Source organism: Falco peregrinus, chromosome 6 (genome assembly GCF_023634155.1).
Source record: "Falco peregrinus isolate bFalPer1 chromosome 6, bFalPer1.pri, whole genome shotgun sequence".
Taxonomy (NCBI): Eukaryota; Metazoa; Chordata; class Aves; order Falconiformes; family Falconidae; genus Falco; species Falco peregrinus.
Genome location: NC_073726.1, coordinates 84,317,358 through 84,342,459, shown reverse-complemented (window position 1 = coordinate 84,342,459; position 25,102 = coordinate 84,317,358). Strand labels below are relative to the sequence as shown.

Sequence of the window (25,102 nt, the reverse complement as noted above, 5' to 3'; positions counted from 1 at the left end):
CCAACCATTAACACCAGTTGCACCAGAAAAGCAGAGAGGACACTCACTGTAGGTTATAGCTCCATTATGCAATTTCTTTGCAGAAGTTGTTTTGGGTTGAAGTAGACCCACCTAACCTGGCTATTTCCTTGCACATTATCATCCAGCATAGTTTTTACAAAAGATGTATCAGCAAATACTAAAGGGGCAGATCTCATTTTCACATATAAATGCTAAAGCAGCAAGGTTAAAATTATGCATTACTTTAAAAGTAAATATGAACAAACATACTAAGACAGAGGATTTTTTTGTATTTGAAATAACTTTTATTTGTGAGGAACGTCACCCATGCTGCAGTTTCAAATAGATCTTACCAAGGAAAGCGGAAGTTTCTCCTCCCCGTGTCCTGCAGTAAACAGGACTGGCACAGAAAAAAAAAAAATCACCACACCTGGGAGGTTTAGCACCAGCATCCAATAAAAAAAGCATCTGATTTCAATTTCAGTTCTTTGGTTGGTTTTTTTTTTCCCTTTTCAGTTTACCAAAAGAAAAATCGAAAAATTCAATACTAGTGAAACAGTGACATTCTGGAAAAAAAAACCCCACAGTTACTGTTGAAACTGGGGAGGCTGCTCTTTCTGAATCTCGCTCTCTTTTCTTCTCTTCATGCATCTATCTTGCAGGCGTTCCCTGGATCTCAGCTGCTGGTATTTTTTTTGTTTTAAGTTCCGATGTTTCAGATCTTTGCTTTCATCATCACTGTTGACAATTTATTGCTTGTGTGTTTCTTTGGTGTTACTTTTGAGTTGTATTTTAGGACACCTGTTAAAGAGCCATATTTAAGAAAATGCAGTTTAAGTTTCATTTTGTTGTAAAGGTAGTATGTCAGGTGGAAAGGGAGTTTTATAATAGACAGGATAAATGTAACTGGCTTATATCCTGTCTGTAAGCTGAGAGTACACTATCTTCCTAAAGCAAAACATTACTAACTCATGAGCAGATGCTATTGCTACATAGACCAGATATTCTCCCTGAAAAATCAGAATTATAAAGCAAAAGTTTACTTTGCAACAAATACAGACACCAAGGCAGAGGACAGAAAGAAAAAGCAGCAGACTGTTCTTGGTTTGCCTATCTAGCACTCAGAAGTTATTGGAAGTATCTAGCCACACATAAGGGGATGTGGCCAGAGTCCAAGTCCTAGCAGTGTACACAGTGCTGCTTCAGTTGGAGAACAGCAACTAAATTTATATTCCTTACCTGAGGGATGATAAAGGTGCCTGGGGAGCCGGACATTACTCAGCACCACTCTGCTCGGTCACCGGAGCAGGATTTTCAGTAGGTGTTTCAGTCACCTTTGTCTGAGACAAAACAAACATTTGTTATAGGCAAAGGCTGACCTCCAGACCCTTCCTCTGTTCAGTGGTGGGGCCAGCATAACCCAGGCTTTAAAATAATCATGGAAAACAAATACTCAGAAAATATAAACTATAGGAAAAACCTTAAAGCCTAAGTATTACACAGCAGATTCTGTCAGTGGACCACATCAAGTAGATATATAGAACGAGAAAGTCTTTCCTCATTAAGGTAAAATCTGGGTTTGCAAACAGTTCCCTGAAATAGTCTGGTTCAAGCAGTTCAGGAAATTGATCTGGAGCTTTGAAATCTCTTACACTACATTCAGACTGAAGGTTTGAGGAAGCTGGAACACACAGCTGTTTCTCTCTGCTTCGAAAATATTTGTTGTAGTCTCACTGCAGTTACAAACTATCCAGAAGCCATCCCTATCCCACTGCTGGTTCCACTTAAGAGAAGCTGTTCCTTCTCAAAGAAGGTGACAAGGAACAGGCAATGAAACCAGCTACCTTCAACCAACAGCACTTTGGACTCTGGCCATCAGACTCCTCCAGCACACCAAAAATACACTTAAATCAACACTCCCACAGGACAGAAGGTCTTGGGCATTCACCCTATCCAAACCTTGGTCTCTGCCACATTTTGCCAGGAGCACGCTCACCTCTTTCCCATCCTGAGCTGGAGCATTGGGTGGACGAGGTCGACGCCGGTAGTTGTATGGGCGCCTATACCCACGGCGAAGCGGCTGCTGACTCATAGCATTGGCCTCATGATGGTTCTCTTTATTTTCAGTCTCTCCAGCCACTGGGGCAGGGCGTGGACGCGAGGGCCCTCTGAAGAGCGAGAAAAATAAAGATTAAACTACCATAATTTTAGCCCAGCAAAAGTCTCTCTAACCAAGCACCATCTTGAACAACTTTGAATGCTAGCAAACCACCCCTCTGGAGTTTGGCTGGCACATAGCTGGAAGGGAAAGAGAAGCAACCTGGATGTCTCTTCACTGCTGAAGCTACATCAGCATATTCTACTGTCTGTCACACAATAAAGGTGTAGTTAGCCCATCTGAATTGCTGGCTAGGAAAAGAAACAAGCCAGTAATGGCCACACAGGCTGATTCTGCCAAGTTAGCCTTGGCATAGCTATATGCCAGCCCAGTCCTATTCAAAGTTAATGATGCAATCCCTGGCAATCTCAGTCCACCTTGTAAGCCATTCTTGAATCTTCACTCTTTGCTTTATGTTGCCCCTCCTGACCATGTGAAAAAGCATAGCATGTATCTGTCAGGCAAGCTGGACCTCATTAACACTAAGCTATCAAGTCTATGTTCCTGAAGTATGCAAGAGCATTTCATCCCATTTCCAGTATAAACAAAGTGTGTTTATAAACTGTCAAAACAAAGCTGAAAGCAATGACAAAGTAACTGCCTAGTATCCAGTTCCCATTAGCTGGCTTACCTGATCTACTGCTATCTAGTCCCAAAAGCTAATTTACTTTTTTCCAAAAGAATCCAACATAAAAGTGACTGGATTTAATGCATGTAAATGCAAGCAATTATCTACCTGTTAACTCAAACAGAAGCATTCTGCACTCATACAGGATACACCATACCTCTTATAGAAGAAAAAAGTATCAGAAGTGCATAAATTCTCATTAGCCATAAGCAAGTTACCCAGCTTGTGATTCACCCACATGGCATGCAAAAGCTCAGATGCTTCGCTGTACTTGGTGTGGTGCTATTCCTGACTGCCTATGCTAATGATGACTTTCAAGAATAAAATTTATTCAGCTCAGATCCCTACAAGCAGCAGTACTACCCCTTTGCCCACAATCCAATATAGGAGAGACAACTTAAATATTCACAGATAGAAAAGCTCTGAGGTAGAACCTCACAAGGTTCACATGCCCCCACTTCCTGAGCTTGTCCAGGTCCCTCTGGATGGCATCCTGACCCTCAGGTGTGTCAGTTGCACCACTCGGCTTGCTGTCACCTGCAAACTCACTGAGGGTGCGACACTCAATCCCACTGCCTATGTCACTGATGAAATTAAATAGTACTGCTCCCAATACAGACCCCTGAGGGACATCAGGCACCACTGATCTCCATGTGGACATCAGGCCCTTGACCACTATCCCTTGGATGTGGCCATCCAGCCAATTCCTCATCCACCAAACAGTTCACCCACCAAATCCATCCCTCTCCAATTTAGAGAGAAGGATATTGTGAAGGACCATGTCACAATGTTTTACAAAGAACACCAGTGAAAGTAATCCAGTGTTTTATTTAACTTGTCACTCATCTTCCAAGATAAAACAATTCACAAGAAACCAAGAATCTGAGTGATCTTTTCTACTGAAAGGAATTTGGGGGCGGGGGGAGGTAAGTGAAGCAACATCTCAGAAGGTATGATAGTCAGAGGCTAACTATTTCACACTGGTATTTTTAACCACACCAAATTCCTTGGCTATGGAATTGTTCCCTTAGTGCAGAGGCTGGGAAACAAAGAGAGCAACCCTACGCTGGCCAGTTTAAAGTATGACTAATACTGATGACTCAGCAACTTTCTCCACATATCCCACCAGGAAGCGTTAGTGTTCATCTGAACTCAAAGTGATCTTTACTAAGAATGTAAGCATGGTCTACTAGGTCTTCCAAGTGTTCATGTACCCCAGTTCTGTGAATCCCTAGGGGCAAAATAAGGATAAGGAAGCCTACTTTCCAGCCTCCCAGCTGCCAATTAATTGGTTTCCACACTGGGGATTTCCTGAGCCAGACAGAGTTTGCCTATTCAGGGATATCACAATGGTGTCCTCTTCCAGTTATTTGACTAGTCTCCAAGTTTTTAACATAACCAACACCCCATGGCAAAAAGCTCCAGAAATCTGCTGTACGCTTAACAACCCAAGTCAACAACCTGAGCATGAGCCAGCAGTGCACCACTGCAGCAAAGGCAAATGGATTCTGGGCTGCATCCACAGAGACATTAGTAGCAAAGAGAGATGTCAACATCCCACCTTACTCGGCACTTATCAGGCCACACCTGGCATACTCTGCCCAATTCTGGCCCCACAATTCAAAAAGGAGGCAGACAGACTGGATACAGCCCAAAGGAGGGCCCAGATAATCAGAGGGCTGGAGGAACTGACCTATGAAGGAAGACTGAGGGAGTGAGGTCTTTTCTCCCTGGAGAAGAGAATGCTTAGAAGGGAACTCACAGTATTCCAGTACTTGAAGGGCAGCTACAAAGAGGACAGACACTTCACAAGGCGCCACACTAAGAAAACAAGGGGCAACAAGTACAAGTTGCACCAGGACAGGTGTCATCTTTATACAATAAAGATTTACAGTGAGAAAAATCGTTTACTTGAACAACCCTCCCCAGGAATGTGGTAGAGTCCCCACCACTGAAGGCTTTCAAGATGTGATTGGACAGGGTGCTATAGTCTCATCTAGGCTCCCTTTCCCACAAAAGGTTCAGCCAGATTATTTTTTTTTTTAAGGTCCCTTCCAGCCTCAGCTGTCCTGTGGTTTTATGAACCTCCCTTGGTTTTTCAGCATGTCTCCCATTTCCTTCATCTGAATGCTCCTCAAGGTCTTGTTAGGTTTTGGGGTTTTATCAGAGATATAGTGAAAAAAACCTAAAACTCTGCTGCAGACAGAAACTGCATAGATAACAGGAACATTAACACCCGGGAGCTTAGCACTTCAAGAAGGGACAGTTAGTACCGATGTAGATGAGCTCAACAAGAATGTAAATAAGGAGCCTTCTGACAAGGACATGCTAACTGCTAAAAGAAAAACTAGAGTAAAATAATTGTGGTAGTAATAGTTTAGTAATAATAAGAGATCAGCGACTTCCTACTCAAATGGCCCCCACCCCGAGGAAGGTGGATCCCCTGCCCAAGATCATGCTGATATAGATTAAAACCAGCCCAGTGGGCATGTATTAGCTTTACATGTTTAGAGTGGACAATAAGGAAGGACTAATCGTTAGCCAGCAGATGTTTTAAGATAACAGAAACTCAATAACAAAGACTGCTAATGTATGCAAAGATAAACAAGAACTTCAGGTAACTGCCCAAGAAGATGAAAAGTACATCTTGAAGAGGCACCAGAGGGGGGAGATTCTGAATGTTCAGAAACCTTATGTATATGCATGACTTTGTATAATAAATATCGGACTGCTATTGAAACTGCATGCAAATTAAGAGGAGTGATCTCCCTTGCACCTGGTGCTGCAATAAACATACCTGTTTTGTAACTTGAGGAGAGTTGTAGAGTTTGATTCTGCACGTCATCAGAAGAAATAACAAAACTAAGTCTCATCCATCCTTTCCATGCTACTCATTATTTGGAGGGCCTCTATATCAGTCTTCATTTGTCTCTTCTCCCAGCCTCAGACTCCTCAGCCACTTCTACACTTAACACATTCCCCCCTGGCCCTTCAATCATTTTGATAAGCTTTATCTTATTATTCCAGAAGCTCTCCTGTATCTATAGTACTCCTCTTCTCCAAAAGTCCTAGCAAGAGCCACTTTAATAATCCTATTTTGTTACCCTCTCCTTTAGGAGCCCTCAATGAACTTAAATTTTATCTCTTAACTGACAGCAATACCCTCCACTAGCACAGGATGCTACAAGGTAACTATAGTGCCATCATAGAGTTGAACAGCCTGTACGAGACAGGATACAACTTAAGCCTTCCCTGAACAGTAGGCTTTCCTCTGTACCTACAAGTAGCACCAGTGCATAAAACCAAGCCTGCATGACACTTAGGAGCGAGCTGGATGTGCACAAGCTACTAGTTCAGTGCTTAATTGGAAACTACTGTCTGCAGTTCACAAGAAAAGTTATAAAGCACACCCTTGCCCCGGCAGATGGTGGGCCTAGCTGTCCCAGATCAAGTGGGGTTTGGATTCACTACTTGTCTAGGAAAGCCTAAGAGTTCAGCTGAGAAGACAGGGACCCTGCAACTTATTTCAGTACATTGCTCAACTGTGAGAGGTAAGAGAAGCCCAAGAATGATTTGCCTTTTCTAGACCTATTCCTGGCTCCGAGCAACATATAAGCACATTAAAAAATATATTTATGGTTGTTTCCTTACTCCTGTGGCTCACCTTTCTCCTAGTAATTAAAATGTTTCTCCCCGTCTCTACCACCTGAGTAGAATACACATTAGCACGAGGGAATACAGCTTCCTGCTCTTACTGAAGCCTGCATAGATCACAAAAGCATCCAAATGTAATGATGAACAAGGAAACAGTACAAACCTGCGATAGCGGGGACGATAGGTAGGGTTCCTATGGACTTGCTGATGAAGTTGTCCTCCTTCCGTGACCCCATCCTTCATCTCTCCCTCACCACCCTACAACCAAAAGAAAACAGAAGACAAAGATGAAGTGTTACCTTATTTCATGGGCAACATATTAAGCCCAGCGATCTGAACACAAGCTCAAGAACAGTGTATCAGTACAGAAACACCAGCATATCAAGTAAAAAGCAGCAGATACTCAAAAGGCTTTAATACAGACAAAAGTTAAGAGTAGAGCAGAACAGAACAAGAGTCAATCACACTGTCCTTGCTCCTCATAGTAATAGATGAGGAGGCTACCTCACAATACTTCCTCCCTGTCTGCCAAGAGCAGCAGAGAACCTCACAGTTCTGATGTGCATGGAAGTGCATTTCAAGTCACAACACTGCATTGTAAGGGGTAAATGTGTTATGGAGAGGCAGCTATTGATCAGGACACTTCTGAATTCACAAAGCTAACAGACATCATGCACAGACTTGCCAGAGACCACTTCTGGCTTCATTCTACACAAAGCCCCACCCCACAGAAAAAATAAATCAAGAAATTTAAAAGGTAGAAAACCTGTACTACATAGTGTCAAATACTCTTCTACACAATCATTTTCATTGCAGTGGTTATCGTTCCCCTTTACTTGTTAACTAATAAAGTTTATTTCAATTTGTTTCAGGGTTTTTTTCTCATCTAGTTTGTTTGGTTTTTTTTTTAAATGCCAGCCATCAGTACTGTCCGTTTTATAAGTCATTAGATGATTTTCAGTTCTCATTGTACTATCCTCCTTTAAAAGGAGGAATTTAACAAGAACTCTGGAAACATAAGTGCATCTTTTGTATCTGATAGAGTAGGAAACAAGCTTTCTGACAGCCTTCAGTAGTCTACACTAGGTTTGACAGGTCTCTTTCCAATTCTGCACAGCTATTTTAACCACCACCATATTTTGCTTTATTTTATCTGAATCTCTCAGGTAATTGCATGGGCAGTGAACTTCTCTTTAGCTAAGATATTGTGATAATAAACATTTAGAAAGGCTGGAGTGCTGTCGGTTGTAACACCTTAGGGAGTTAAGTGAACCTCAGTGACTAACCTGGACAATCTTCTCCTCTCTCTACAGGAAAATACCCTCCAAATGCATTAATTTCAAGCACTCTGTAGCTTTCCAAGTTTCCAAAAAGCACAAAGACATGGCCTAAATGCAGCTGGAATATTTCACATGCTGTACCTAGAGCTAGCTATACCAGCTATTCTTAATGATATGACAGGGTCAGCTGCTGAGTTGAGTAGAGATAAATCAGAATTCAATTTAAAAAACACAAATAACATTATCCATTATGGTCTCTCACGTATAAAACTGATCAGGATAACTAAATATCCACAGGAACTCCCAGTGACTAAGTAGATAGTAGTAACAGGTAGCATCTGATAGGAGTTGAGAAGTACTCGAGAGACTCAGAAACCAAATGGAAAACTATGCTTCTGAGTTTACAACAGTATTATACTACTTACATCTGCTTTCCAATACCAATCTGTCCTGTTTGTATCAGGATGTTTACAGTTTAATAGACCTGTGATGGGTAGTCAGAATTTTTTCCAACAGTAAAGTAAGAAATAGCACTGCCAGTATTGCGTGTGGCAAGTGATTCATGTCTTGAGGTTTGCCATTTGTGAAGCAATAATCTAATGCTCTCACTCTCTCCTCTCTCTTCCTGCTCTCACTCTCTTCCTCACGTGAGGACTGGCAAAGCACAGAAACGGGAGAACAGCAAGATGTGAAGGGAAGAGAGGATGCCAAACTAAAGCAATCCTGAACATGTTCCAGCATAATCATGACTTCTCCAGAATTTCTGAGCAAGCACACGTGAAATCAGCACTCAGTTCTAGTGCTACAATGCCAGAAGTACAGAACCATGAAGGCCTAGTAGGTCTTGTCAGAGGGGCAATGTTGCCAAGATCAACAAAGCCTCAACCAACCCAATTGTAGGGAGGGACACACAACAATATTTTTGATCAGCCAAAGCTCTCCTATAGCACTTGACAGTCAGGATCAATTCACAGCTCTTTAAAAAGCAGTACTGAATTTCTACATGTTTTTAATGGCACAGCCCAAGTCCACTCCTCCCTACAGAGGGCTGCATCAGAATCTCACATAAAAGACTCCATCTCCTGTAGTGATGGAAAGAATGACTAGACCTGATGAAGCATTACTCAAGAAAATTTCAACATTTTCCTATTCATCTTGAGCTGAATGTTATGTCAGTATTTTAAATGGGTTTGGCTTAATCAGTTTAAAACAGAATAGCAAAGCATCCGAATTGCTTAGCCCAGAAGTCCTGATAATTTCCTGCATCTTCTACAGTACCACAAAAACTCAATTAACACATTACATTATATCACTGTCAATTGATCTAGGTCTATTGGCTGGAAGTGAAGTACAATTCCAAAATAAAACAATTATGCTATTAGAAGTCACTCAAACAGATGCAATTTGACCAGAAAACAGTACCTAAGCTTTGAGGTCTTGTTTCACTACACTGACAGTAAGTACATTAGATTCATTTATTAGTCAAGCTTCATTTTTACTGTTAAAAGCATCACACTATGTCTAGCACATACATGATCCTGTTTCACGATCTCCTCCACAGGAACCTTCCAGCTCAATGTAATACCTTCTAACAAGAGATTAGGTTATCCTAAAGGACAAATGAATGAAGCTGGCCTGCTGCACTCTACATTTTCCTCTGAAGAACAAAATAGGCAAGTAGGCTGTGATTCTCTATGAAGATCTTGCACAGATTTCTCTAACCCTAAAAATGTACAAAATATTACTGCCATCTCCCAAAGAAGAGTTTTGTAAGCATTAACAGTAACTGCAATGAGCTTTTTACCCATCTGCTTCTCCTAACTTCTTCCTTTGTTCTTACATTGCTTCAGATCAGTTTCTAGCTTTTGTGTAATACTATTCATTTTTTCAGGTCTCTTCTCTACAAGAAATAGCATCAGCCTATAAAACAGCTCTCAAACTCTTTTGCTTATTTTTTGACTCACTAGTATAGAGGCTTCCTCTATTAGTGACACACACAGAATCTACATGAGGCCATCATCAGTTCTCAAGGCTATTCCATGATTCACTGTACTAACATTCTGACTACAGCTCCATGCCATGACTGTGTTGGCAGTTTACTGAAGAGCACAGCCTCTTTTCTGTAGTGGATACAATTAAGAACTTTCTGATATGAACAAGTACTTCCACTTCCCACAGAACTTTCCATGCAATCCAGACACAGTTCCACTGGAGCTGATTAAATACCTCAGATTCCTCAAGGTTCTCTTCACTGCTGAGAAATTCACACAGTGTGACGTGTTCAAAAAACAGACTCAGTAACTTAAGACACAGTACAGGCACATTTGAGCTATCGTGGCAAACAAAGGATAGCACCTTTAGTTTGCTTTAAACCATGCCAGTGAGGGAGAAGAAATAGACTCTTGTTGCACTACAAAGCTGGAGTGGAGCTGCTAACTGACATCAGTTAGAAGTTCTTGAAACCTAGGAGGCCACCATGTCAAAAGTCACCTTAACAAATAAGACTTCCCCCCTGCTCCATAAATACAGGATTGGCACGGACACCTTTCCTCTCTGCAGCCTAGTAGGTTTTTATGCATGGCAGGCCTGGGTACACCAAAACCTCTTCCTTCAGGTGTGCAGCAAGAGTCAACTGCAGCTGAGTAAATCTCCTTTCAGCAAAGACAGCCCAAGAGTGCCATACCTTCAGCAACTCACACCTGTCTCAGAAATAACCTGCACAGCTCTTAGCTGGAAACTTTTCTTCAAGTAGAGGCGCACAACCTTTAATGCACCCATTAATGGGACCATACAGAATAGTGTACAAATACTGCTATGGCTCACAAACACTGCTACCTTTCATCCCCCTTTCCACACATGGGAATGAAAGTGTTAAAGAAAAAAGGTATCAGAAGCATCTTTCTAAATGCAGCAGACATGCAGTTTCAATGTGAAGAAACTGCTGAGAGTTAAAAATCTCCAACAGAATATACTGCTAGTTTCACATGAGGATTCACTCTACTCTCAAACGATCTATGAAAGCAAGCACATGGGGGATGACAAGAATACCTGGACAAGTTTAAGTGGTTTCACCAACCTAGACTACGACAACTTCAAGGACAGTCCCTGCAAAGACTTCCTTAAAGCAGAGCTTTGACTTGTTCAGGCAACTAGCAAGTGGGTAAGAAGGCCCAGCAGAACTGACTGCACTTCAAACTGGCTCAGAACGCAAGAAGGGTCCACTGCAATATGCAGCAAGTTGAGCAGGCATAGCAGAACATCAGCTTTGGCTGCACAAGGAACTCCTGACTGAGCTCAAACATGGAAAGGAAATATCACTTTATCAGTTTTTTTTCCTCCCTCGCGTAGACCTTCAGGTACCAGGATCCAAGCGTGTTAGTGTCACATGCAAGCCAGGTTTTTAGCTGCATCAGCTTGCATTAGACATCCAAGAGAACATGTCCCAGCATGACTACCCCAAGACTGAATGTTCCCTGTGCTCAAGCTGGGTCTCATTGCTCTTCAGGCAGAAAGAAATAGCTGCTTTCCATACTCAGCAGCACACAGCGCTGTCTAAGCTGTGATATGCCTGCTCATTTAAGATCTAAAGCAGTTCCAAGACAACACTGATAACCACCAACTAAAGCATTCACTCCCAATAAAAGGTTGAGATTTTAAGCTTGGCAAGGCAGAAGGAAACAGGATCAGTACTGGAATGTAGGTGGCTGGCAAGTGAACAGATAAGACCAGGAACATCAAAAAGCTGAACAAAACCAAGTATCCTAGTTCTTTGCCACTTAGCATGAAAGTTGAAGCTGCAAACTGTATTGCCACAAAAACAAAGACATACTCAGTAATAAGTAATCAGTTACCAGCACAAGCTTCCAGTCATTTCCAAGGGACTCAGAAAGAACACTTTTCATGTATTTAAGGCTCAGTGGTGTCCAGCAGGATTAAAGAAAGACCTCATGATAGCTAGTATAAACAGCTAGGCTTTAAGGAAGGGTTTCACAACACTTGCTCTGTTTGCCCCTATGCTGTCAACTCTGTAGAAAAGAAGTTATGCTGCTTGGGCAGAGACTTCCACCAGGGCTCATACTGCATTATTCACATATTTCTGCAAGTGATGATCATAGACTCTTAAAGAAAAGCTAATCAAGCTTGGAGTATGTTCTAGTTTGTTGGATTGTTCCAGGCACCAGTTTAGCACAATGTGGACAGGAGTGGTAACTGCTAGAATTACAGCCATCTCTCTCATACTTTTCCCTCTGCAAAAACTTGCAGGGAAGTAGCTTAGGAAACCTTGCTGATATTCTGAACAGTGGTGTGTAGCTAGTTTAAAGAAAAAAAAAAAAGCATTATCTTTACAGTGAACTGCTGTAGGCAGAGGCCTATGAAGGTTTCAGCTATTTGGTCAAACTACTACCATGCCATGCAAAAGCAATGAACTTCTAACCAGATGCTGTTTTCCAAGTAACCCTTCCAAGTTCTGGTTTATTGCTTAGGGTCATATACATACTTCAGCTTGCTTCAGGTAAAGAGCATGGTAAACCACTCAGGTGTCTCGCTTCGTTGTGTTTACTCTTCACACAGATACCTTAACACCCAAAAAGATGCTTTTAACACATTATAGAAAGACATGCCAAGGATGGGCCTAAAGGGTACTCAATAATAGAAAATGTCAGTATCAACATCAGTGATGTGCTAGGGGAAACCAGAATATTATTGAACACTACTTACAACTTTTTAAGCTGTCAATGCTTAACTATATGCCAGTGCTGAACCAGTAGTCCCCTCTCATAAGGGGAATCAGAAGACTGCTGAGGTGGGACTACCACCACTTTAAGAAATAAAACTTACACTTCGAGGTGGTCCACGGCGTCGGCCAAAATAGCCACGTCGATAGCGGCGCCGGTCTGCAGCATAGCGGCTGCCTTCTACAGGGACTCCATCTGGACCAGTGACATTAGCTGCTTCTGCACCCTAAGAAAAGAAAAGAACCATCAGCTACAGGGAAAAGATAACACAGGAAAGAGGCTTTTCTGTATCAGTTCCACGCTATAGAGATTCCTTTCCCCCCCATGCAGTGCAAGAGCAGGTTTGTTATTCTCAACCCCATAACCAAAAATTACAATCATGAGTTAAGACCCTATTAGCTAGGCTAAGTTCAGAGGGAAAAAAAAAAACCTAAACACACACACAACTCACAAAACCTCAAAAAATGTTTGAGAATGTAGAAGAGCAAAAAACTTGAAGGTTCTTACAGTCATTAAGCTACCAGACCCCAAGACAAATTCTTCAGGGCAATATATGCCTCTTAACGATTACTGGGCAGGCTACAAGCTTCAAATGCTTTATCAAGTAAGAATTACAGATTCTAGAAGCACTAGAACATAGTTAGTGTTTTGAAGTACTTTTTAATGAAGCCTTTTAAAAACAGATCTTCTACAGAAAACCTGTATGAATGCCACCCACCCTAGGGATTAATGTAACAGACAAAAATACCAGATACACAGCTAAGGTTCTGTGTTACATTTCACTACAATGTTGTTAACTCTGTTGGAGCACATCCCTAAGTATCCATAATCTCTCACCTTCTCTCCCTCGACCACATCAAATTCTACAGTCTCTCCATCACCAACACTGCGCAGGTATTTCCGTGGGTTATTTTTCTTTATCGCCGTCTTTAAAGAGAAAAAGAGATACAGAAAAATGTATTATTTTGTCTCTTAGTTATCTTACATTCCTAGCCCTGTAGAGGTAGTAAGGACAGTACTCTTCAGCTACAATCTCAACTCTACACACCAGAGCATTCACCCTGCACACTGGTATATCTTTCATTCCACAGACCCTTCAATACTCAGTCAAGGTTTACCCCTTTCTCAATATTTATGAGTTTAAGAATCAGCCATTGCCCCAGGATCCCCTCTGCCAATCCTACTAAATATCCAGATCATTACACGTTTCTGTATAAACAGAGTTCACACCAAGTATTTGATCTCCTGCAAGCTGTACCAAGGCAGCTCCAGCAGCAAGTGTGACTCATGTCTGCACAGTCATTGGACCTGTAGACCATCTACAGAGAACTTAAGACCAGGAGCATTTTCATAGAAAATAGCATTAAATATGAAGTAGTTATATATAGGTATAAAGTACCATTGCAACTCATAGCAACTAAAGACGACTTACTGCAACTGTGGTGTAACATAAATGACTATTTTACCTAAGCGCATACACAAACCCCCTCCCCAAATCAGGCCAAGTCCCTAACACACAAAGGAATAGTACCAGAACAGACAATCACAGTTTGTGGAAATCCCAAATTATAACAACATGGCTTTGAATCAAAACATCAGATGCACAGGAACACTCAAACCTCCTGGAGTGATTTTTAGCTTGTCAACTACAGAGGCCTTTCCCTCTGTAGAGTATTTCTAGGATTCCACCAAGGGCTGTTAGCAAGACAAGCCTACTATCTGTTCAATAGGTAAGAGTACACAAACTGGAAGAGGCTGGGGGAGAAAAAAAAACCCACCACCAAAACGCACACATTGTACAAGCCACTCAAGTAGCAGACTTTTTACTGAAGTTCTTCTGGATTATTAAAGGCCAATTAACTTTGTTTCCCCAATACAGGCATCTTGTTAGTGTGAAGGAGGCAGGTGCAGATCCAGTAGATAGAAGCACACATGGAAATACAGGGCACAAGTCTGGCTTAAGAAATGGGAAAGGCAGAAACAGAAGAGACTGTTGTCATATCTGTCTGCAGTTCAAGAAAAACGGGCAGAATGACAATCAGTTGAATTGCTGCCTGTGCATGGCAACTAAATTCAGTCAACAAAAATATTTCCCACTGAAAGAAAAGTTCTAATCAGTTTAAAGTTGAGCTTGACCAGTTTAGGAAAAGTAGTCTCATTGTTGCTGAATACAGTCCCCTTTGTCTCAGGCAACAGGCCAGCATATCCTTTTAGCTGTACATCTAGCCACACCTTTCCCTGTACCCTGCAGTGTCCCTGAAAGGCTTAAGGAAGAATGCAAGAGTGTAGATATTATTGCTAGGAAAGCAAAGGCAACCCAAGAGGGGTTTGTTTTGTTGTTTTTGTGGTTGTGGAGGTTTTTTTTTATACAGGAAGAAAACAAGCTGCTCAAGTGAATTCTTTTGGGAATTTAGCAAACAAAGACTCCCACCATCAGCTACGACAGTTTCATTTGTTTCTGCTGACCTATTAGTATAACTGCCCCATTTCTAAGATCAGCTGAAGTGCTAGTTTTTCCTTCATTGCTGTATATTCATACTAAAATAATAATCTTTGCTGTGGATCAGGGGTTTAATTCTTTCACCACCACTTGCATTGAGACAACTGACTCAAAATCAAGATTTTTCCTCTGCATATGACAGATGTCAAAGCTGTATTTCAAGCTCCTTCCCCTTCCTTTTAAGTGCAGGGTAAGAAAGGACTACCAGATTTCTTTTCGGGAGCAGGTTTACTTAAGATTAGTGAAGCTCCTCAAACATCCTCGAAGAAGGGTAATGGAAGATAAATTCAACAGGATGCCACATGCTCTTTTCCAGCTTTGTGAAAAGAAACATCAGAAGTTCAGATTTGCAATTGAATATGCTGCCAACAGGAGACAGAGGCTGCCACACAGTAGGCTGGGGTTTGTTTCATAAAGGCAACCAGTAATCATTTTTAAGTCCTAGAATTCAGAGCAGAAACTACATGGTTCTACTGCTTACTACTTCAGCTGCAGGTAAACGTTGCTGAAATAAGCCTCTAACAAGCCTAAACTACAAGACTGATGAAAAGACTTTTACTCTATATATCCAGAGGGGAGAGAGCTCTCTCCTCCCTGTTACTGTTCCCCAGTATCCTGCAGGCTCCAGCTTGATTCAAAAGAGATGTTTTGTGTTAACACAGACAGCACTCAACAATTAAGACAAAGCCCTTCCTTTCCCAAGGGGACACTAGTGAACAGACAGCTCTAAATCTTCAGAGCTAGTTCAGTATTTTGTTTGGAAGAGTTCTTTCCATACCCTCATATCACCACACCATGTGCACATCCAGCATCATCGCAGCTATAGCCAAAAATCTGTTACACCAGTTATCAGTGCATGTACACCAGGCTGTGCACAACAAATGCAATCCAGCAAAGAAAAAGACCTCTGCAGCAGAAGAGATTAACTCCTCCTCACGGGCTTGTTGATTCAAGCTATGCCTAATTAAATTGGACATCTCTGGCTACTGACACTTACAATGGTGTTAAATTGCAAGACCCTCCTCCCCCCTCCCCAGACACACTCCACGTGGTGGATCACATCGGTCCTTAATGCTCACACCACCTCTAACTGACACAGTGCCCTAGACAGCACCTTGCATGAACCAACTGGACAAGGATACAAGCAAGACAAAGCAGGTGAAGAACCGCCCTTCCCCAGAGCACTGCTTGGGTCCCCCGCAAGACAAAGGGTTAATTCAAAGCAAGCCATGCATGCCCTAAAGAGAAAAGCATTTTAATCTGTACTAGGTTTATAAATAGCATCCAATAGTCAGACACCCGAGCGTTAACCCCCATTCCAATCATGAGATCGGCTTGTTCCCTCCCCACTGCGGATGCGTGCGGGGGAGGCAGGGAGGAGGCTGTATCTATTCAACTAGGTCAGCCTTATTCTGAAGGGATTAGGCATGTAATCCAGCCCCTCCCGGGACAGGCGCGGGGAGGAGGGGCAGAACCGGCATGGAGAGGGAGCTCACAGCAGGATGTTTGCTTAAACCATGGATTTGCTTCCCTTGCTGGGCGGCCCCATCAGGAGCTCTGGCCAGAACGCCCCAGGCTCTGGTAGCCAGCACGTTCACGTACAGGAACGGCTCGAGATGGAAGAGCTGAGGAACACCCAACTGCGGCCAACCAAGGCCAGAGGCAGAAGCATCTCCTTTGCCAGGCACAGCCCACCACGAGGGTTAATTTGTTGCAGGCTTGCACATGATGATGTTTCAGAAATACCACAAGCCAGTTTTCCTCGGTGCTTACTCTGAGAGGATTTCATTCACAGGAGATAGGAAATAAACTACACCCCGCCACCCCAGTTTACATTTGGGTGAATAACCTTCTCCACAGGTGAAGGAGACAAAACACCACAGCTAATACTAGCTTGCTGTTGGCCTTCACTCTTTGGGTCTCTGCAAGTGGCCTTCCCAAGCAGAATAACACTGATCCATGTTATATGTCATCAGCACAACAACCACTTTCCAGGATATCTTCTCACAGGATACTTCACTTGCCTTTCAGGTAGTTTTACAGTGCTGCCTATCCAGAACACTTTTCTGCTACTGTAACTCTTTCCACCTTCCTCTGGACACTCTCATCAGGCCACAGATGCAGCATCTGTATCAGCATGCACAGAGCACACAGTCATTAAGGAGAGTGACCATTACAACTCAGTACATGCATTAGAGCTCTTGCTCTGAAGTCCACCAACTGAACCAGGAATGTGTACTGCACACACTTCCAATGTCACCTTTGCTCATTACAAGCACTAGACTCATTCCTTCCCAGCTTCCTCCATTTTGGGATAATTGGTCTATATCCCTTGACCCAGAGAAACAATTATCACAGGCAATTTATTCATGAAGCCATAGGAACTAAACTACCTCTCAGCGTTGACTAGCATGTTTAACACAACTACATAGACTGGTCCTCTGTGATGAGCTCTTGAGCGTAAGTTTTGTGGTTACATTTGATAGAAATACTGCTACTTGTGCTGCAAAGTTCATGCTTTTAAGGATGGCATGGGCCTGCAGGCATTTCATATGGGACAAGCTCCAGGGGCAGTATTTCATTTTCTGGTAAAGTCTCAGATGATGCAAAACCAGATCTAAGCCAACTATTCAGTTTACATTAGCATAGAAACAGCATCCTCTGTCTCCCCCATTAGTTGCCTGCGATCTGAGAGTCACAGTATAAACTTAGAACAGCCTACTGACAGCTCAAGGGAAGTTAACCAATGACAAGCTGCTGAGCAACCTCTCTCTGCTTGGGCACACTTGGCACATAGCCTCCCTCCTCTTCTCCCTGACAGCAGCTGTCTCATGCAGCAACAGCTGATGGCAACCCAGGCTGGTCAAAAGCCAGCCCAGATCACTTTCCCTCCAATACCAGGGAGGGCAGACAGAACAGACCTGAAAACAAAGAGGGCAGGAAGAAACAGAACACACAAGGAGCATGAGGAAATGGGGTGGGGAAGGACAGACAACCAGTAGCAAAGCATTTACAGAAAAGTCATCTCCCCAGGTGAGGGAAAACCAAACAAAAAACACCCCAAAAACCCCCAAACAACCTTTAGTGTTTAAATCAGAGCAGATAAGAGAAAGCATGAAGGGTTATAATATCTATTCCCTCAGTTATAACTCCAGACTGAAGGAAAAAAATTCACACATGTCCATTCAAGGCATTTGCAGTAAATATTCTGGAACAGACACCCAAACTTATCCTGGCTTCGCCTTAGAACGTTACGTTAGAAGCCTACCACAGTGCACATCTTTAAGTACAATTACTGCTGTCTTACCTGATGAACAAACACATCTTCTTTGGTATCATTTCTGTGAAAAGAGAGTGAGAAGTCATAAGAGTATAGACTAAGAGACTTAAATAGAAGTCCCTGACTTCACAAGCGAAACCCTCCATCCCCCAGCCTTTAGTACATCTCCTGAATTCCATACATTCTGTTTAAATCTATGCTACCAAGACCCTGCTCTGAATTTCCAGGGTCATCTGCCTGACAGCAGAAAGGACTCCTCATCCTCCAGAAGGGTGAGGGGACTGGGGGAGGCTCTCCATAATCTCCTGGCAAGTGTCCAATATTTTGTTTTGACACAGGGCACAGTTAATGACTGGGTTGGTTGCCTTCCACTGTTCCATCCCCCAAAAAAAGCTCCCACAGGGGCTGCAACCTGAGCTGTTATCGCAGAGGTCAAGCAAGACTATCAACAGGACTTGCCACAGCTGTTAACAGAGCTCTCCTTTCAGCAAGGCTCAAAGCAGCCATGCACAAGAGGTGTTAGGAGAGTCCACTAGCAGGGGATCCAGACACAAACATGAGGTTGTCTGGATTAGGCCGGCCAGCCTAGACACTGCTGTATGTTCACTCAATTCCTCCTCCGTGGAGGGAACAGGTGGGTCAAGGAGTTTGCAAAGATAACGCATAACCCAAAGCTTGTTGTGCTGGACCGAAGTAATAGTAAACTTTGGTTTAGGAAGAAAGTTAACAAGTTAATACAACATATCCAGCTGAAGGCTCTCACAGCAACTGCTACGGAAGCCTTTAAATTACAGTACTTACTAATTCAAGCTTTTCTAAGCTTACCTAACACTGGATAGTAGTCTCCAGAGACTATAACAGAACTGACTTCAGATCCATAAAACGGGGGCTCTTCTGCCCCTTTCTATGCTGTCCAACTTGCCCAAATCTACCTGCTGTGTAACAGTTCAAGGACTTGCAGAACAAAGTAACTTGCCAGGTGTTATCTTCTACAAGACAAGCATTCACCATGCAGGAGCTTTGTTTTTCACAAAGCAAAAGGCTGGAGTATCTGTTAGGCCCTTAAACCTAAAAGCCAGTTTCCTCCAACTTGGAAGAAGGGGTCTCGTACCTAAGGTTGGAGTGTGATCAATATCACTTACAGATATTTGTATTACTAATGCCATTCAGAGGTTTGCCCATGTTCAGAGAAAAAAATAATATTTGAGAGAACTTCTATGAACCCAGGTCTAGAATATCTTCAGTTAGGTGGTATCAGAGCATGTCAAAGTATATGTAGAGTAGGTATTTTGCCCAATTAGTTAACACCAGAGTTTTAATCCAAGAGTATTTCCCCTCATACTCCAACCTTACTTGCACTTTTCAAAAAACAGGCAGGCAGTCATAGAAGAATATACAGTTCATTAAAGATGCAGACTGAGTAACCAAATAACAGACCAAATTTTTCCATTTTCTCTCCATTCACACAACCTTCAATGGAGACAGAAGGAGGGGATGATACCAGAGTTTGTTGAATGCCTGGCAAAACGCGGCTACCAACTGCAGGAAGTTGTAGCCAGGTCCTTGGGTCTCCACTGCAATTACTAATGAATGGCATTACTATCTGTACCATGAGTCTTAGTACAGTACATTCAACTATCATAATTTAAACATACCTGTTGATAAAGCCATATCCATTTCTGACATTGAACCACTTGACTGTGCCAAGAACTTTGGTGGCTGAAACAAAAAGTTAGTGTTACTCTAAAACATAAGGAAGTACAAGAATATTACAAGAATACTTTCATACCTGCACATGAAGTCACAATCAGACCTATTCTGCTGCCTTAACACTTAAAGTGTACTTTCATCTCCCGCTACAGTTGCTTCCTGCTACTGCATTGGTATAAGAGTTTTAACATGCTGTTCTTCAGCCAAGAGTTCACACAACATCTAGAATGAAGTCCAGCTCTATTTTCAGAACTGGCCATCCATCCCTTCTTTATTTCTTGTCCCAGAAAAGGGCAGTGAAGCTGAAAATCGTACTGCCATTCATCAGTTCTCTTTAGCTTAGTAGCCAGACACGAAACATAGCCAAAGAAAGCTGTTTAAAAGTCCTCTTTCACACAGTTACCCTTTCTTTCTTCCTTGGAAACCAGAACTGGTCAAAGCAGCAGTTATCAAACACCATGCAACTTTCTCAAGTGGAGAGGCAGCACATCCATCTTTTGGACAAGGGCTTTCTTGCATTTTCAAGATCAATCTAATCCAATGAAACCTTGCAAGACAGTGGGTTTGGTTTTTTTGGGTTGTGGGTTTGTGGTTTTTTGGTTTTGTTTTTTTTTTTGTGTGTCCCCCTCTATCCCTACTTCTAGGTTCCAAGGCTTCTAGGATCAAGACAAGCTTCTGTCTCAACACCAAAACAGCATCTGACTTAGAAGCCATACTGCAGAGTCTTATAGGATCTGGTGAAACCTGTTCCTCCAACGTATAGGAACGTGTGGGAGGAACTCAACAGCAATGGACGTAGTTCAACCTCTCCTTCCCTCTCAGCAACTGGGTGGAGACCACAAATTTGTACTTTTCAAACCTATAGGAAAGGGAGAATTTGGGGCTTTAGACTTCCATAGATGTTACTTATCACAATAACATGACCATAACTATCTAAGCAATCTACATAGTACTTATTCGAAAAGGGGCTAATCACCTACAGATGACTGCTTATTAAAAACCTCATGTTTGGGGGGTGGGAGGAACCCAAGAGGAACTAAAAGGAAAATAGTCCAGAGACAGTCTTCAAAAGTCCAAGCCACTCTGCTAGAGGCATAAAAATTTACAGCATGTCCTTTATCTGCTCTACACCTACATTCTCCCACTAGAAGACAATAGAGCTAGACAGACCTTTGGTCCCACGCAGTCTTGCCATTCTTATATATCCCCATGACAGAAGTAAAGAGCAGTCTCTTCCTCCTCCCCAAACACAAAGCTAAAAGAGGAACGTTTACTGATAGCAGTTCATTGTGTTACTGTTGCTGTTACTGAAATAACAGGCCATTTATCATTGCGCTTTTGGAAGTGGAGGTTTGTCTTTAATATACTTTTCTAGCAGAAAAAGTTAACATTTAGGAGCAGCAAAGCCATGTTAAAACTGAGGTAGTTACTAGAGAAAAGGGCTGCAACTAGTACAGCATCCATTCCCGAGATAAAACCCTCAAGTTTCACTGCCTAGCACTGATTCAGTAACAAGTCTTTAGCATCAACATTTATAGTTGTGCTTTTAGGTTTCATTTCAGGAGGACAGCACCAGGTATAGACACTTGTTGCTACCACAAAGGCACTGGCTACATACAAGACCTCACTGTGCTAAGACAAGTCAACAGGGGAAGAAACAGGGGGAAGCACAGAAACAGGTGCCAGTGGCACACACAGGTTTTAGCCTGCTTTAAGAAGGAAGGCTAATTACCACTGATTCCCCCACAAAATAGCTATTGAGTCTGTTGGCCTATTTCAAATCGGATGTGAAAGAGGGCGAGAAGCCTAGGAAGCCTGACAAAAACACTCAAGCGAGTCAGAAAGCTGGTGGAAGGGAGAGGTAGTCAAAACTCACCCTACATGGCCAGCTGGCTACTACTAAGTGGATGCCCACACACGCAGCTTCAGAGCTAATCTGCTCCTTTCACACAAGTTGCTAGAGAAGAGAGATGAATCTCCAAGATATTCCTCAAGACACTATACTGGGGAAACAGTATTCCCTACTCACACTTGCCTTAGAGTCTCCTCTAAGCACTACTAGGGCGGGGAGGGGCACCTCAAACACAACAGCACAACACTGCACATCCACGTGGCCATGGTAGTACAGCCACTGTTAAGCCTGAGCTGTCGTAGAGATGAGATCAGGCAAGGAGGAGGACAAGCCCAGAGGACACTCTAACCAGTTTTACCGAGTCAGAGAAGGTAGCTGATGCGATGACGATGCCTGTCCTATCAGCAAGCGAAAACCCACATAATTTCCACAAGATGATGCACTCTGATGCTATTAGAGGAAACAATCATCAGCCATTCCTACGTGACAAAATAGCCTTTGTATTAGTTTTGAGAAGGAAAGCCAAAGCTCCCTGTGACCAAGAGAGAAGATAAACCTGACTACCCTTTATCCCTGTTCCTAGAAGTCAGACATTTGGATGCCCTGGGCAAGCATCAGACCTTGCTTCTAATAGGATCTTTGTAAGAAGAGACTTAAGTGAACATAATTACAAGACCATTAACGAGGACATCTGAGGTAGACTTGAACATAAGCCCATTTTCAATCAGCATTACCAATGATCATTTTCTTTACAACTCCTGCTAAAAAGCTTGCCTAGCAAGAAGGCCAGTGTGCAAAACCAAATACCGTGGCAGTTTTATTTCTCCTGCTAAACCAGGAAAGGCACTTGTGCCTTCACTTCCCCCTGCCCCCCCCCCCCCCCCCCCCAAGCAATAGCAACAGGCAGGCAAGATAAAAACATTATCAAGAATGAAACATGCCACATTAAGGCAAGAAGCAGCAGCCAGACATACGAAAAGACATGGATGTGCCTTGATTGATTACTGATAAATCAAACAGAACAGAGGAAAGTCATCCAAACCGTACTTACCGCTTCAGTTTTGCCAGAACCCTTCCTACCTCTCTGCACCAGAGAAATCCTTCACCCAGCTTCTCCAAGTGCTGCACTAAGCCCTCAGTCTCTCCCTTCAGGAGAGGTGTCTTTCCTTAGGGAATTTCGGGACTCAACGCTAGCAGTCAGCCTCCACTCTGCCTCTACTAACCTCTTAAAAGTTACGCAGTTACAAACGGCGCATCCCCGTTTGCACCGCGGCCCTGCCCTTTTCAACAGGTTGTTCCTGTTCGGTCACGATACAAACACACTCGCGACTCACCAGCCCCGAGCACAGGCGACGGCAAACCCAGCCTTTTTGCTCGCCTCTTTATCCATCAACTAAAAGCTAAAAAAAAACACCAAAAAAACAAACCCAAACCAAAACACCTCGACCATTAAACCTAGACGCGTTATTAAAGGGGCAATCTTGACAGACAGAAAAACGGCGCAAAGACCTTAGGATTAAAGGGGGCACATAGGGTTTAACCAGCACCCCCTTCCCAAGGGGAGCTGCTCCCACAGAGCACGGGACCGGCGGCAGGTGCCAGGAAGACCCTCAACATGGCTGCACTTCGCTCGCTATCACCGCCCGGCCCCGGAGAAGCGGCCGGGGCCGCCGTTCGGCGGCCCCGGCCGCTTCTCCGGAGCCGGGCGGTGCTGGGGCCGCCGCTGAACACAGGTGCTCCCGCCCAACCCCGAGCTGCCGTCCCGGACAGGCACCGCTCGGCGCCCCCCTGGCGCGGCCACCTCACAGCCGCGGGGAAAGGGCGGGGAAGGGGGGGGGCGGTTCCCGCCACAACCCCCTCCCGCCGCAGGTGCCCCGGGAAGTTGGACGCGGGGCCCGGTGCTCACCCAGCACTTTCTTCTCTGTCTCGGTTGTGGTGGCGGCGGCGGCAGCAGCGCCCGGGGCCGCCTCACCAACAGCCGCGCCCGGCGCGGCGGCGCTGACGGCGCTCTTGGGCTTGGCGTCCGGGGCAGCGGCCGGCGGCGGCGGCGCAGGAGCTCCGGCCGGGGCAGCAGCAGCGGCGGTTGTTGTGGTGGTGGTGGCGGCGGCGGCGGCGGTGGTGGTGGTGGTGGCCGCCGGGCTGGCAGTGCTGGTCTCCGCCGCCTCGCTCATGGTGGCCGGCGGGTGGTGAGTAGGTGCGCGGGGCTCGGCGGCGGATGTCCCTCGGGCCCGCGCTGGGTCTTACTGCCCCCAAAATGGCCCCGCCGAAGTTTTAACACAGTCAGCGGGGGCCGGCGCCGGCACTCGCGCCGCCTCATTAGCATTTAAAGGGGCCGCGCCGGCGTTGAGCGGGCGGCGCGCAGCGGCCAGCGGCTCCCCCGGGGCGGCGCGCGTGGGGCAGGCGCGGCGCGCGGGCGGGTTGTGCGCGCGCCGCTCTGCGGATATTTACGCGGCCGCCTGCGTAACACAGGAGGGCGCGTGCCCGCGGGGGCGGCGTGGGGCTGAGCGCCGCGCGTGCACGCACATCCCTGTCCGTGGGTGCGCGCAGCCGCACCCCACCCCCCCCCCTCGCCACGCGGGGTGCGCGTGTAGGTGGCCGTACGCGCGCACTGACGCAGCGGCGCGTGGGAGCGCGGCGCCGCCCGGTGCTTCGCGCGCCCGCACCTGCGCGAGTGGCTGCGCGGGGGGGGCGGGGGGCGCGTGAGCCCCTGCGCTTTCAGGGAGACACGGGCGTGCTGGGGGGAGGGGGCGGTGCGCGCGCCGGCGGTGCCACTCCCGCGCCGTTCCTTGTCAGCTCTTCCACGCCGGGGCTTCCTCTCCCGCGGCGTCCCGCAGTTTGCACCGCTGGTGACACCTCGCGTCACCCCCGCGGTCCCGCTGCCGCCTCCTGTCCTTGCCCCGGCCGGGTCCCCGCTGCCGTGGCAGCCCGGCCGCCCGCCGCCCCGCTTCTCCCAGCCGCCTCGGCCTCGTGTCACCCTGCCCGGCGAGAGCGACGCCTGAGGCGCGGCTTCACGCACCGGCCTTCGCTTTCTGCAAGTTCCGCCTCGCTCCTCTGCGAACCCGCGCACTCAAGGAGCGCGTCGTGCAGGGTGGTCGCCTTGCACCCCCCTCCCGGTCTCCGCTTCTGGCCAATTCCTTCATGGTTCTCAGGACAGAAGTGAGGGTCGGTGGTGGGCACCCCTTGCTGAACGCCCCTGGGGCAGCACTGCCAGCAGCAGCCCCGAAGCAGCCCCGGCTGAAGCCTTCGCTGCGAGGCACGCCTCAGCGCGTGGGCTCAGCTGGAGGAGGCCTCCCGGACTGAAACT

General features: G+C 45.1%; 1 protein-coding gene across 2 annotated transcripts; it reads right to left on the bottom strand.

The window, feature by feature from the left end:
- Positions 1-282: 282 nt before the first annotated feature.
- Positions 283-24,138, bottom strand: YBX3 (Y-box binding protein 3). 2 transcript variants are annotated; one of them, XM_055807937.1, is made up of 10 exons: positions 23,894-24,124; positions 23,705-23,737; positions 19,892-19,955; positions 18,264-18,297; positions 13,294-13,383; positions 12,560-12,682; positions 6,604-6,698; positions 1,997-2,168; positions 1,240-1,340; positions 283-801 (listed from the first exon to the last, which is right to left on the bottom strand). In XM_055807937.1, exons 1-9 carry the CDS (start codon positions 23,967-23,969, stop codon positions 1,275-1,277), a joined length of 753 nt encoding a protein of 250 aa, XP_055663912.1. In that variant the 5' UTR covers positions 23,970-24,124; the 3' UTR covers positions 283-801; positions 1,240-1,274. The 2 variants fall into 2 exon arrangements, with proteins under 2 accessions (XP_055663912.1, XP_055663911.1); XM_055807936.1 differs by having other exon boundaries at positions 23,705-24,138.
- Between the last annotated feature and the right edge of the window lie 964 nt (positions 24,139-25,102).